The sequence below is a fragment of the Symphalangus syndactylus genome, chromosome X (assembly GCF_028878055.3).
Source record: "Symphalangus syndactylus isolate Jambi chromosome X, NHGRI_mSymSyn1-v2.1_pri, whole genome shotgun sequence".
NCBI lineage: Eukaryota > Metazoa > Chordata > Mammalia > Primates > Hylobatidae > Symphalangus > Symphalangus syndactylus.
The window spans coordinates 101,459,862-101,475,785 of record NC_072447.2 but is presented as its reverse complement, the minus strand read 5'-3'; the positions used below and the strand labels follow the sequence as shown (position 1 = coordinate 101,475,785).

The 15,924-nt window shown below is 32.0% G+C and overlaps 1 protein-coding gene across 3 annotated transcripts in view; it reads right to left on the bottom strand.

Moving 5' to 3' along the window:
* Nucleotides 1-15,924, bottom strand: part of DIAPH2 (diaphanous related formin 2) — a 953,710-nt gene that overhangs the window by 693,572 nt on the left and 244,214 nt on the right. For all 3 annotated transcript variants that reach the window (XM_055269479.2, XM_055269480.2, XM_055269478.2), the window contains 5 exons: nucleotides 15,212-15,322; nucleotides 8,887-9,005; nucleotides 6,872-6,988; nucleotides 4,599-4,717; nucleotides 1,140-1,204 (listed from right to left, as the gene is read on the bottom strand). In XM_055269479.2, the coding sequence (XP_055125454.1) occupies nucleotides 1,140-1,204; nucleotides 4,599-4,717; nucleotides 6,872-6,988; nucleotides 8,887-9,005; nucleotides 15,212-15,322 (531 nt within the window). The remainder of the gene's footprint in view (nucleotides 1-1,139; nucleotides 1,205-4,598; nucleotides 4,718-6,871; nucleotides 6,989-8,886; nucleotides 9,006-15,211; nucleotides 15,323-15,924) is intronic.

Sequence of the window (15,924 nt, the reverse complement as noted above, 5' to 3'; positions counted from 1 at the left end):
AACTTAAGGAGATTCTAAGGTTTTTCAAAGGGAATTTTAAATGTGCTACTTAAAACAAGAACATTAGAAATATAAAGGTCTATTAATCAAAAAGCATGCATTTTCTTTCACCAATAAAAATGACAGCTCCACACAAACATTTTATACTCAAGCTCTTAAAATCTATTCTAGTAACTGAAAGAGCAAAGACATTTCTTCAGATGCCCTGAAGTAACTTCTTCAGTAATACTCTATAATTTCTAGAGTGATAGCAAAAGTGATTATCTAATCTCCAAGGTAAGTCATAACTTTGAAGAGACAGCAATATGTAAGCACATTATCTTGCTGTCAGAAGGCTGAAAACTGGAGAGCTTTTAGACGTGTGCTTCAATCCTTCTGCCTGCACGCAACAGGACAGAAATACTATACTAACGCTTAATAGGCTCTAGAACAAAAAAAGAGAAACTTATGGTAGAAGCTAATAAAATTATAGCTATGCTTCCACGAAACAAGGAAAAGACAAGCTTAGATCTGAATACAATTCAGATATTCATAAAGCTGGCATTTACTCAAAGGCATTTAATACATTAACACAGAAAGAAAAGGGATCCTCAAATTCTACCAGGCCTACATGAAGTAGCAGCATCACTTACAAAATGATAATTATGAAATTCAAAGAAGCTAAGTCTAAACAGAGAGAGAAAGAGAGTGAGAAAGAGAGAAAACACTGCAACATGTTGTTGCTATCAATAGCACTGACATAAAAGACCACAACAGAAAAGACTAGCTAAACATCTCACAGTTCTCCAAAGAGCTACCTATTGCAAGTGACAGCTGCAGGAAAGCAAAGGGAGAATTTATTTTGGTTAATTGCTTCCAACTATATCCTTTCAGCAATGTAATTTTATTTCACGTATCACTTTAGTATGATGTGGCTAGTGTTTTTCTTCCATAATGGATTAAACATGATGATGAGGGAACAATAGCAACCTTATCTTCTAAGGAAATAAATCAATATTCCATGGCTATGTTTGAATCCAAAAATATAAAGTACTACAGAAATGAAACATTTAGAAGGCCTCACATTAATAAAGAAGGTAGAGTATTACTGTGATTAAATTATTAACCTAACGATTATGGCTAATATTTTATAAGCTTACCTTCTTTGAAAACTCTGCGGCTTTTTGTTCGCTTTCTTCAACTTTCGCCTTGTTCACACAAGAATCTATTAAGATCAAACAAAAGTGATTCAAAATTATGGCATGAGATCACTACACAAAAGATGTCTTCTAGCCTATAACTCTGTAGTGCAGACTATCATTTTTATGTCAATTGTTACTAAATGGAAATTGACCTATACTATACAGAAAACATAAAAATCATATATTCTTTCTTTAGCATACAAACTGAATTCAATGATAGCATTGTGGAGGCACAAAACCAAGCATCCAAAAATATATTTCATTAAATTATTTTTAAGGGTATTCAATTATTTTTCAACTACAAAACACTTCAAAACCCTATAGTTTATTATGGGTGGAGAGGTGGCAAAGACTCCATGTTTAACCTTAATAATATTAATAAGATATGAATAGTCTTAGCAAGATTCAAAACTGTCCTACAAAAAAGCTAGAGAGAGACAGAATAACATTAGATAATTCAGGATTCTTCATGAAAAGATTTTTACTTAACTTCTGATCTGGGGCAAAATGTATCATGTACATAAGGAAACAAACTTCAAACTTCTCAGGTCAAATCAAACACTTCAGAATATAAATAACTGAAGAACAACTTTTGGGCAATACTGTATCTCTCATTATTTTATGTATATATAAACTCTATTCTGTATCTAGCCATTCCACACTTATTTATCAAAAAGAAATAAAAACATATACCAGTACCCAGAATTTATGTGAATATTCACAGCAGTTTTATTTATAGTAATCCCAAACTCAAAAGAACCTAAATGGCCATCACCAAGTGTATACATAAACAAACTGTGGTATATCCATATACTGGAATACTACTCAGCAATATAAAGGAATGAACTATTGATACATGCAATACAACAACATGAATGAATCTCAAAATAATTATGCTGAAGGCAAGAAGACAGGCAAAAAGCATATATGCTGTATGTTTCTATTTTTATAAAATTTTTAAAAATGCAACTAATGAGACAGACTATAAAATGTAACTAGTAAGAGATCAGTAATATCCCGGGATGAAAAGATGTGGTAGACATGGAAAGAAAGAACTAAAAGGACAATGAAGAAACTTTAGGGGGTAACAGGATTATTATCTTGACTTTGATGATGGTTTTAAGCGTCTATATTAATAGCAAAATTTATCAAATTGTATACCTTAAATATGGGTAGTTTTTCTTACATCAAATGTACCTCAATAAAGCTGGTTTGTTTGTTTGTTTTTTTAAAGCAACTGAGGAGGAAAGTAGGAAATGGCGAAGTCAAAGAACAGCCGTATCTAAGCTGTCCTAGCCATGGTTGGTAATGATTTAGAATTTAAATTTCAATGGAAAGGCATCAGAGAGTTTCAGGCAGAGATCTGATACAATCTGATTTATGAAAGATATCAGACTTAAAGAATTGTGAAATTACAAGAGACTAATCTCTTCAGGTCCAAGTCATCTTGAAATACAGATCCATGGGTTTCCTAGAAGTTCTTGAAGCACCTGATAATTTTTTGTGTACATCAACATATGTGTGTTCTAATCAAAGTTCCAAGTATTTGTCAACTTCTCACAAAGGATTTTGACCATCAAATATTAAGAGCCACTCATATATGTGACTTACTCAATTTTAAAGTTGAGGAACTAAAACCTAGAGAAGTTAAATGATCTGTTCACAGTCGCAGAGATGACATGTGGTAACATCGCAATGGGTTTATGATGCTGACTATCCTCTCTCACCTGATCCCTTCATCTCTCCTCACCCAACACTTTTGATTAATGGTAAAGAATCATAAGTACCTGGTACACAGTATACAAAACAAACATCTGTTGAATACTGAATACTACTTGACTAAATTATTATTTTTTATAGGTATTCAATTATTTTTCAACTACAAAATACTTCAAAAAACTATAGTTTATTATGTGAGAGGTGACGATGACTCCATGTTTAAGATTAATAAGATCAAAATCAACAGTAGTGTATGTGTCCTAACTATGGTCTATAATGGATTGTAAGCTAATACACATATTTGAAAATAGTCCCTTATGACTCCCTCAACAAAATGCAAAATAAACTTGTTTTTCAAACTCATTGAAAAATATGCAATGAGGCTAGAATTCATATTCATTGCTGGGTAAATTGGCACAAGCTTTCTGAAAAGCATTTGGCTTTTTGAAAGTTCATACCCTCACTTACAAAAATCAATCATAAGGAAATAATGAGAAAAAGCCAAACATTTATATACAAGAATGTTGACAGCACATTCATTTATAACTGTGAAAATCTAAAAACAATTGTGAATGCACAAAAAGGAAGGACTGGTTACAATGATTATGGTATTTCACAAAATGGAATATTATACAGACATTAAAAGTCACATTTTGAAGGTTAATGTGGAAAAACTCTCATAATATAAAGCTCCAAAAAAATCAGCATACAGAGAGATAGATAGATAGAAAGAGATATAAGGAAATGTACCAAGCTGAAAAGGGAGCGATCACGAATGTGATTGGTGGTTTGTCACTTATGTAAGTCTCTAGATTGCCTGAAATAAGTATGCATTACATTTAAAACAGAAATAATGCATAAATAATAAGTTATCCATCTTTGAATGTTACTGAATATCTGCCTTGTGCTATGGAGTCAAAAATAATATGTAATTGGCATACAATAGTTGTTTTCTTTCTTTAAATATAAGACAAATGAGTTCATGCTTGAATCTTAACAATAGTGATTCCAATTAAGTATAAATAAGACTGCTTAGCCATAAGGCTAGATAGCATAGCACATTTCACATGCGAAGGTTCAGATCATCCTTCAGAGACTGTTCTGAAAAGTAGTGCTAACTACCAGTCTAGGATGATATAAGGTCATTTCCTCAGCAATCTAAGGAGATGAACATGATCACCTCAAATTCTTTCTAACTCTAAGATCTATGAAAATATAAATTGATCCATTTGATAGCCTTAGAAGGTCTCAAGTTATTGAAATGAGCCTGTATGTCTTTTCTAAAACTTAGGCATTAATAACATAACTATAATGAGACCCCATTGTATACATGATTTCTACAAGACCACTAAGGTACCAGTATAAAATGAAAAGATTTCAGAGTCATGTTTCTAAACAGTAATGCATTCATCTATAATAATATAATGGGTTTTTGTGGGACACTAAGCTTAAACTACCTCCAGGAGTGTTGGAACTTATTAAATAGGTTAATATTTCTAATCACACAGGCAGAACTCTCATGATCATTATAATTAACAATTACAGCAATTGAGTGCCCACAGACACAATGATTTACCAGATATGAATAGAAGTTCAGTAAGAACTGAAGCTTCTTACTGAACTTCTTCACTTAAAAAGTGCTTATAATACCAAAGGCATAAAACACAATCAGAAGACAATGAGGATTATGATACATACCTATCAGATGAGTGAAATCGATGTCTAATCTTTGCCTATACTTGAAGTCTGGATCCATACCACTGCAGTGTAGCACTATCTGTGAAACACATTCCTCAATTATTTTATAATATTGTGGCCTGAAAAGGAGAGAAAGTATTCATGAATGCCTTTCTATCCAGGCAAATCAATTTGCTTTAGAAGACATTCAACATATTAGAAGAACTAGGTCTTTTTCTGGAGTTGTTTTAAAAAATCCTGCCTAAGCTTAAGGATGGTCTGGGTGTTACAGTACCAAACCCATTGTGATGTAATCAACTACATCTAGTGACTTCATAATCTAGTTTGCAGGGATTCATGCTTGTGTTCAAAGATACTTATCAACCTTTTCTATTTACTTATGCTACTGTTTCTAAAGTTAATAAAAACAAATGAGCCATTAGTCCTACATTCATGGATACAGAAATGGTTCTACGAATCCACAGGTTCTCAATTTCAATAAGGGATGAGTTTCTTCACATTACGTGGCAAGCAATGTCTTGAATTTACTACAGCACTTTTAGTCAAGATAGCTATAACAGCTTACAAAACTGGTCAGAGCCACTTATATTACAAGACTACCCCAGGATCTATTTATGCAACACATTTTAAAAGACCCATTTTATAAAAGCATACACACTTAATATGCATGGCTATTGCTTCAATTTGTTTAAAGTGTCAGAGGTTTTAAAACATATCCTAATTCTGTAATCTATCAAGGTAATTCTGGCCTTAAAAATGACCACTCACATACTGCAAAATTTTTTAAAAGGCACTTTTGCATTAAAATTTGGGTAAGATTTAGTATTTGTCAGAGGATAATAAATTCAACAGAGAAAAATCAGTAGTAAGAAGTACGACTATAGACAAATTATGATATAAACTTCCCTAAATACAGTGTGCTGATAACTAGCCAATCTACTAAAAGTTTGTAAATGAAGCCAAATAGACTCTAATTGCTCTTCTATGTCTTTAGTAATGGGTCTGGTCCCAAGAATAAGAATAAATAGTAATACATATTACAAATCTGGGTTTTTTCAAGTCATCTTCAGGTCTAGAGTAAATAATACTGGATTATAACCTCAGTCTAGTCAATGGTTAAATAAGGAAAACACAGCTGGGGCCAGGTTAATCATCCCTAAGTGAAATAAAATGCTTGTCACACTTCTGCCTCACATGGATGTTCTTAGGATGAAAAACATGCCATATAAGGATAACTTCTTATTTATTCATAGTTGCTGAGAAATGGATACTTTCACATAAATGATGTTCCCCAGGTAACTGAGTACCTTTGGGCATAGTACTCCTTTTAAATTTGTTAGAACTTAATTAAAAATACAACAATAATTTTTAATGTATTACCAGCCTTGCTGCTTAAAAAACAGCACAAAACTTAATATTTTAAACATTTTCTATCTCTCTGTAATGTCATGATGCCCATCAAATTACTGTACTGGTCTGAACTATAATAGTTCTCTATGCTGCTTTACAGTTGTAACTTTTGTTGAGACTGTGCTGACCTCATGGTAGCTTTCCTTTTCCCTTTAATGAAGCAGGTTTTGAGAAATCAAAGAACCTAGGTTGTCAGAATTTCACGCAAATTAGAGTATGAAGAACAACTAAGAGTCTCTTGAACAGTTAAATATAATATCGTGGTTACAAACCTATGGATAATTTCAGTCACTCAGAAGCCTTTTCATAACTTTGTGGTTTTCCGATATATTCCCAGTTAACTAGATTCTAAAACTTTTAACTTTAGTGATTATCATACCCATTTATTTTGAAGGATGATATTACTAGACATAAAATTGAAATATTAGTACTATTATTTTCTTAGATGTTAAGATCACATTTATTAGTAAATACTGTAAAAAGAGAAATAACAGTAAAACCTTACTTAATATGCACAAGATAAAACCTTTAAAGTTCTACCCCAGAATCTTCAGTGCTTTTTCTGTGATATCACTATCTAGCAAAAAAAATTCATTGCAGGGCCAGTGCAATCTGTTGGGTTCATTGCTATCAAAGTCCTATCACTGGAGTACCCCATTTTTAAAAGTGCATCTCTCTCTTCTGGCCAAATTTTAAAAATCAACACCTTTTAAAAAATGTTACCTAAAGAGTCAAACTCTTATATCCTCTGTGTGTGTGTGTGTGTGTGTATGCATATATTGCTTAGGCCCCACTACATTGCTCATTTTCCTTTAATATCCAATTCAAATTATAAATATAGTACTCTCAGAACTGCCTCTTACCTGACATAATAATCATTTCTGATGAGCAAAAAATGTTGTAGAATAGATAAGAAGTAATTTTCAGCAGCAGTGTCCTTCAGCATATTATATAGAAGATGGTAGACTTCATTCATATCAGTAGAAAGTAAAGGAAAAATATTAAAGATCCTTGATGGAAGTCTCATTCATAACAAAGGAGTTTAACTTTGTAAAACATTGACTTATAATCTTGCTTCCATTACTGTTTTTAAACCTTCAACTCGATGATCCAGTATTTAAACATCTGCATAAAGTAATGACTCTATGGAATCATTTTGATCTTTTAACTAGAGAGACAGACCACAAGAGCATGTCCAAGACCATTTGACTGTCAAAATCTTAAATGATCCATTATACATATTTTAAAGTCCAGATTATAGCTGATACCATTGCAACAGCAATGCCATCAGTGAAAATGGTTTCCTTTTGATCTCCCTGTAGTTGTGATAAAGGACCTATATTATTCATGCAAATCACTACTACTCTATTTTCACTGCCACATAAGATAGAAGGCAAACGAGCATGCTGCAAACTGCTAAGAGGCCACAAAATCAGTCTTATTTTATCCAGATGAAATACTTACTAAATCTGAAATTATTATTGTTTGCATTCATTTGTATTTCATTATTTGATAAAAAAAAATGAAAAGTAGAGACAAGATATAGAGTTGCAGAAATTTAGATGCTTTTAGTAAACTAGAAATCAGATTTCACAAATGGATCCATAAAAGTGAGGACCTGGAAAACCAAGGTAAAATAAAGATAAAAGACAAAATGTAATTCAATATCCTAAAATAACCTGAAATGTCAACATTTTCTCCAAAGTAGAATTAAGCATACGATGGCTTACTTCTTAGACCCCACATAAGAGTGTTGTGCTAAAGTCTCATGAGGTCCTTAAATGGCTACACAATGGATCCAAAAATAGTTTTATGGTGAAGTTTGATTATAAGAGAAATCTATGTAAAGCAAGATATTAATTGATATGAAAAACATTTAATATTATAGAAGCCACAGTAGACTGGAACCACTAATGATGAATAAAAATTACTAGAAATTATTCCTTATAATAATAACATTGTTATTCATTGCACACACATTTATCCAATACCTATGTGTAAGACTTTCATAGATGCATTGAAGGAAAAAAGATTAAACATAACATTTCTGCCCTCAATCTCACAGGGGCACAGAAGTGTACATAAATAAAACAGAACAAACAAGGTACTTTGGGTATTTCAAGGAGGGGAATATTACTTCCAGCTTTGGGGAGTGGGGGCGAGGAGGAGGAAAGGGAAGAAAACATCATTGAGAAAAAATCCAACTCAAAGGTCACTTTGGTTCTGACATGTTTCCCAACTTCACCAGAATCCATTAAGTAAGAAACATAACAGGTGTGAAACAAATGGCCAGCAATGCTATGACAACCATCTCTTAGATCTAAAATCATTTTATATAAAATTGTTGCCGTCGGAAGGTTATATGCTAGCTGTATTTGACTCAGATGCTTCTACCATATAGCTTTGCTATATTCGGATTCTATTGCATCTAAATATTTTTGTTATTGTTAAGAAACACAAATATTTGAACACAGAAAATTGCTTTATATCTCTAAGTCACTGAAACTTGATTTAATAAACTGAATTAAGTATTTCACCTATAGTCACATATGAATGCAGTGAAATTTTCCCCAAAAAAATCCTTACATGTAAGATATATTGCCTTATGCTATTCTTTATTCAAGACAACTGAGCAGAGTATACCTATAATACTGTGAGCCATTGTACAGATTTCAGTACACTCTGTGTAAATCAGCAAGACAGCCTGACAATTCCTCAACATGAATCTCAAGGACAGCATCATAGTAAGGTTCTAATATAAATAAATGGATATAAATTGGGCTGGCAGACAAGAACGCTAATAATGGTCCACAAAATCGTCCACAAATCCCTTTCTCACAATGCACACAAAATTGTTTTGTGGTTTGTCAAAGGATATTCCATTTCTGCTCGAATGTCATTGAGACGGTGTGATAATTCAGTTAGGTCATCTTCTTTGTTTTCATCAAATACTTTCAACTGAATATCAAGCTCATCATTCTCTTTTTCTTTTAGATCCTAATATATAAACATAAAATTTAACACATGAATAACAGTTTGACAACAGCATATTTAGGTAATAAAGGGCAGAACACAATTATTCATTTATAAACACAGAAGCAATTTCAAATATTTACGCGGGCACTTGGTTTTCTGAAAGTAACTGTAGCTAAATTTTTCTGTTTCAAAATAAAAGGACCTCATTGCATTCACTTCATTTTTTCCATGCCCTACATTTTGATTATACACATTAAAAAATTAACGATCAGTTCTACAACAGAAAAAAACTAATTGCTAACAACCCAAATTAAATGCTGTCGTTTTGACTAAACACACTAATCAAAGATTGCAAAAGAACTCATGCAGTCAGAACATTCACATATGCCTCTGGCAAAAAATGCAAATACAGATCAATTGTATTAATGAAGAATAAATGCAAAGATATATTCAAGCACAACAGTCCCAAGTATGGCTTGAAAAGATGTATAAACACATTTATTTTAAAAGATATTTTGTGATTTTAAAGCAAAAAGGCGTTTGGACTTTTTATTAAGCTGTGTATCTAACCTCCTCCCCCACCTTATATTTTTGCTTAGCCAAATCACAAAATACCAACTTGGGCATAAAAGTTATGTTTTTGTAATACATTATAAGCACATGCATTACAAACCTCTGATAATTTTCATAATAATAGTATAAAAAATTTAGAAGCATGCCACACTAGAGATTGTTGGGCTCAATATATATCACCTGGAATATCTTTTAATATGTGTCCATTAAGTTGCAGCTTTCAAAACCCAAATCGATAATCACAACTGTGGATGCTCAAGGGTGATACCGAAAGTGGGACTAGGATGTTCAGAGCTGAGCTTGAACTCTAAAAGGAAATGCAAGCATGGTGTACTTCAAATTAGGTCGATAAAACAAAATGGGATACATTTCTTGTTTCTATCTTTATTCAATAGAACTATTATAGAGATGTAATGGCTATTACTGAAGCCAAACAAATTTCAGCAATTTCTAGATGCCTTTTTTCTAACACTCACATACATAATAATTTATTGAAAATTTACCTGCAGAGCATATGAAAATAATTATTGTTTCTATGTAATTTCATATAAAACATAACAAGTAAATGTATTTATATTTGGTTCCATTTTTAGTAATAACTTGCTTTAGCTCTAGTTTTCCAGTTTGAAATGGAATGAAGAAATTTATTAAAATGCAAAATTATCTCACATTGCTGGGTCATATTATCAGGTGATTTCTGAACTCTATTTAGAAAATTACATAAGCCAGAAAAACCCAATACACTGGTCACTGCAAAAACAACCTGTCACACATTTTACAGTATGTCTTATTCTTGTCACCATATATTCTCTCTCAGAAACTCATCATAAAACTTAAACACTTTCATGTATTTCAGAAAAAAACAGAAAAATTTAAGTACTGCCATTTAATTAGCATAGAACGTTACAAAACATGAAAATCAATCAGCATAATTAAAATGTTTTCAGTGAAAATAACTGGTTAAATGTGCAATTTAGCTCTTAATTAGGTCCAGACATTATTTATAAAATATACATAGTATATGAGCACATACAGCACAATATAAAATTTAGACATGTGTAAATGCAGTATTTTATAAATATTCTTTATTAATAATGCTCCAGACCTATCAAAGTCAGTCCTCATTTAATGTCCTCAGTAGTTCTTGGAAATTGCAACTTGAAGCAAAAAACGTATAGCAAAACCAATTTTCTTTTCTCATCAATGTTATAATGGAAGGACATTATTCAAGGACCTACTGTATATGGTTTTGCTTCAAGGTGCAGTTCGCAAGATCCTATCAATGACATTAACTAAGAACTTACTGTAAATATATATTCATATATACATACACATATATATGTTTATATTTACGAAACTTCCTTTCAGCCAAATGTCAAGCCTTGAATTATTCATAAATTCTTGATAAAATAAACATTTACTGAATAAAAATTTTTACATAGTACAAATAATAAGATGGGTATCCTATAAAAGTAAGTGGAAATTTATCACTGAAGTTTTATATTTTAAAACGTGAACTATCACAAAGTTACTGAAATACATTGTTATTAATTATGTGAAACACTCTATGCTTGTTAGTTTTTAAAAAGACATGCTGTATAGATCTAAAATTATTTTTTGCAGAATTCCTGAAATATGTAGTTTTCTATAACATAGTGTACTTCAAAGGAAATCAAAGTCCATTGCCAGTACACTGCTGATTAACGAACAACCAAAATTGAGTCTTTAAAACAAGAAAGAGTTTCTCAGACTTTTAAAGAGATAAAAGTATGCCTATTTGCCTACCAACACCATTTCTTACTATGTTTTTCCTTCACATATCTGATTTAACTAATATTTCCTTAATTTATTTAACTAAATAAAAGGCAAATGGGGAAAATTTCAGAAGAAATCAATGTAAATTAAGTACAGAAAAAATCCTATTTTAAAATTCACTGTAGAGTTTGTAACAACTCATTTATTCTAAATTACTAAAGCAAATTTATCAGACGTGAAATTTCCATATAAATGAAATACAAACTACTTTTTAACATCAAAATTTAACTATAGGGATGAGAAGAACCTTGAAAATAAAATTTTAAAGAATATAATTTAAAAATTCGTTGTCTTGAAGATTCTGATAATTATTATTAAAAAAAGTTTCACTCTACTACAATGTTGATCTCAAGGATTATTGAAATACTAAGAACTAGTTTTTCCCAACTCATACTGGTTCTAGATACATATAATTTTTCATCTATGTACCAACAATTAATATTAGCCCTAGTCACATCTAATTTGCTGCTGTGAATATACTGTATTCTAGAATATTAGGGAATTCTTGTTAGAACTGGATATAAAAAGAATAAATAGAAAAAAAGTAAGGATTTTAAAGACAATCTATGACCATATTATTAAGCTTCACTGCATATGTAAAGGATATGTAATGTTACTATAAATTCCAGTGGTTTAAATTTAAATATTTCGTTCATTAGTAGGTTAATTAGATAGTAGTTGACATGTGAGGTATGTAGTATATGTTAACCCATGACCATTCTGTCCTGCTCCCAAGTCGTGATAAACTAAAACAATAGTAGTGAAATCTACGGTTCTAAATATATGATCTCTAATCTTCTCAAGGTCTATCTGCCTGAATACTGATTCTATCCTTGTATATGCGATCCCAGCACTTTGGGAGGTCGAGGCGGGCAGATCACAAGGTCAGGAGATGGAGACCATCCTGGCCAACATGGTGAAACCCCATCTCTACTAAAAATGCAAAAAAAAAAAAAATTAGCCGGGCGTGATGGAGCGCACCTATAGTCCCAGCTACTCAGGAGGTTGAGGCACAAGAATTACTTGAACCCAGGAGGCAGTGATTGCAATGAACCAAGATCACGCCACTGCACTCCAGCCTGGTGACAGAGAAAGACTCTGTCTCAAAAATAAATATAAAATAAAAAACATATATAAAATATATAAATATATATGTACACACACACATATATATATATACATATATACACACAAAAATTAGCTGGGTGTGGTGGCACACCTGTATTCCCAGCTACTTGAGAGGCTGCAGTGGAAGGACTGCTTGAGCACAGGAGATTGAGGCTGCAGAGAGCTGTGATTGTGCCACTGCACTCTAGCCTGAGTGACAGAGCAAGACCCTGTCTCAAAAAAGAAAGAAAAGAAAAAGGAAAAGGAAAAAGAAAAAGAAAAAAAAAGGGAAACGGAAAAGAAAAGGAAAAGGAAAAGAAATACCTGGGGAGGATTTTTTTTTTCCAACCAAATATCTCTGCCCTATCCTCAATACAGTAAGATTTTAGGGGGACACGCCCAACCTCTTAGTTGAGAATCAGAGCCATATTTAATCATATTTAGCTCTACTGTCTTAGAGAGGAAAAAAAATTCTGAGAATCCTTGTAGGTTCTATTCCAAAACTTTCTCTTCCCACTTTTATCTTGCTGAAGACTCACTGAGATCTGAGAAGTAGGGCATACTGAAGAGATGTGATAAAGACAAGTCTAATTGGAAGTATATATTAAGAATACCAGAGGTTAGAAAGGGTAGTAGGGTGTGGGGGAAAATAGGGTATGGTTAATGGATACAAAAATACAGTTTGATAGAAGTAATAAGATCTAGTGTTCAGTAGCACAATAGAGTGACTATAGTTCACAATTATTTATATTTCAAAGTAACTATAAGGGTAGGATTAGAATATTCCCAACACAAAGAAATGATGAATGCTTGAAGTGATGGATATCCCAGTTACCCTGATTTGTTCATTACACACCATGTTCTTGTATCAAAATATAAATTTTACCACAAAAATATGTACAGCTATTTTGTATCCATAATTAAAAATTATCTTTAATTTAAAAAAAGAATATATAAATTAAGAAGCACACGGTACCACAAAAAGTTTTATATAGGGCTATATGGCCAATGGAAAAGTGTAGCTTACAAACACGGACACATAATCTTAGTTGTCTGTGTAACCAAATGAATAACATGAGGCCACTGAGCCCAGCAGAGATTAATATACCCAGACAAAAGTGCAAAAGGTTAAGGACAAGAGCTACAATACCATACCTTTTCTGAAAAATGAGGACTAAAATAAATTAAAATGAGAGTCACAGTTCTCTTGACTAGCCATTCAGTAGTATAAAGCAGAAAGTGAATGTTCAATTATAAATAGAGGGGAACGAAAGAGAGAAAAGTAAGAGCAACAACTATGGCAGAAAACATGGCATATTAGTAAACGAGTAGAGGATGCTACAGAGCCCTTGCAGCCAGCAAGTCTTCAAAGATGCTACTATAAACAGAGAACAAGCCCAGTAAAAACAAGCATGGAAACCAACAAGAAGGAAATTCAAAAGCAAACTACAATCAAGACTGTAAGATTATCTTTAGCTATCCAAGGCTACAGGCTTTGGATGAAAAGAAAATTACTGAAAAAAAAAAAAAAAAAAAAAAAACAAGAATAATCATATGTCACACTAACTATAATGGTGAATGTGCCTAAGTTAACTGCACAGTGAATCTCTAGATGGGTCACTTAAAATGTTGCTTTGATTCTCTGCATCCAATGCCTTGGTTTTAAGTGTCAAGAATGAAAGAACCACTTCAGGTGGATTGACATACAAATTTCCAAAACCAGGTGGACCCAATCATACATCTTATTAAAATGGGTTTAACAGGTCCAATCACACAACTTATTATGATGGGTTTCAACTAGTTTCAGTTAAAAGTATCCCACCATATGTTACAAATTTATGCTACATATTGATTCCTCACCAGGAAATGTCCCCAATTTGGGTATTTCTGGTAAACTAGGTCATACACATGGGCACACACACATACACACACATGCACATTCAATGACATTTGTTGTTGTTTTCTTCTCTCCTCAGTGCTTTTTTCTTACTTCCTTACTTTTACTTCTTGTCTCTCAGGTATATTCTGAGTAGCTTAAAGACACTAGCACAATTTTACTTGTCTTGAACAATGCCATAGTCTTCAATAGTGACTCTTCAGTTAATATACTTAATAAAATATAAAACCACAGTAGTTGTATTTGCATTTATAAAAGTAAGCGTGCTCATTTATTTCAGATTCAGCATATAAAATCATTCCAAAAATGTTTTTAACACTATCATAATTACAGCAAATATTCACATTCAATTTAAGAAACAAACTGTTTTTGATTTGAAAAGTTCCTATTGCCTTGTAACAAAAGTAACATTCTTAAGCAATGTGTCTAGCATATACTAATCAAAACTCTATGCATGCTTATCTTGAATACCAATGAAATCAATCTAAGTTATCAAAGAGGAAAGCAGAAAATTTTAAATGAAAATTGAAACTCCAAAAAAAAGTCTTATGTTTTCAATATTCAAAATTCAAAGAAAAGAAGTTCCCTTTTGACTTCAGGGAAACAACAAAAAACAAAAACACATCCCTTCTGGGCACATTATTAGCTGAATTCTGAATCATCATTTGTATGTACAGAATGCTATTACTGGAATACAAAAAAAGCTTACAAAATGTCTAATGCTTTACAAAACAAAATAGCAAAGCACATTTATTTACTCTGCTTCAAGTACATTTGTGGAAGTGAAAAAAATATTAAAATTCATCAGCATAATAAATGTATACATTCAACTTACTGGTAACATTGTTTTTAGTCCTGAACGGAGGAATTCATTCCTTAAATGTATTCGAAAATCAAGCTCATAAGGAGAAGTGACAAGGGCATTTATAAACTGCATGCAGGCCACCTGCAATTAGAAAAGTAAATTTTGTTTTAAAAAAACACATTAAATTAATGAAATAATGTATTAAGATAATATATTCACTAAAGGCATATACACATAATGATAAAATAAGAAATGCAAATATTTCTAGAAGTATAATGATTATGACTTTAATTATAAACAAAATTAATGATAAAGTGTATAATGTCCAAAATAATTCTAACAAAGATGTGATGACCAAGTATGTTATGCTTTTAAAAACAATATGAAGAAATATTAAACTCCCTCTGAAAAACCCAAATTGCAAAAGTGGGCAGATAGAGCCCTTTGAAAAGATCACAAAATGTATCTTTCATGTCCAGCGGTCCTCACAGTACACTTGGCCTCAATTCTACGGGGTTATAAACACTTCTAAAATAAATCAAAGTTATAAAAGTACCCTAATATTAAACAGGGAACAGCGATAACTTAGATAAATTATTACATTGATTTAAACTCTCTCCATCCTCTTAATGGGATGATTTGTACAAAATATATAAAGTATTAAAATATGTTATTAAGATGAATTAACTTACTAGGTAGGAAAAAATAACGGAAGTGAATTAAGATCAACTAGAAGGCACTGG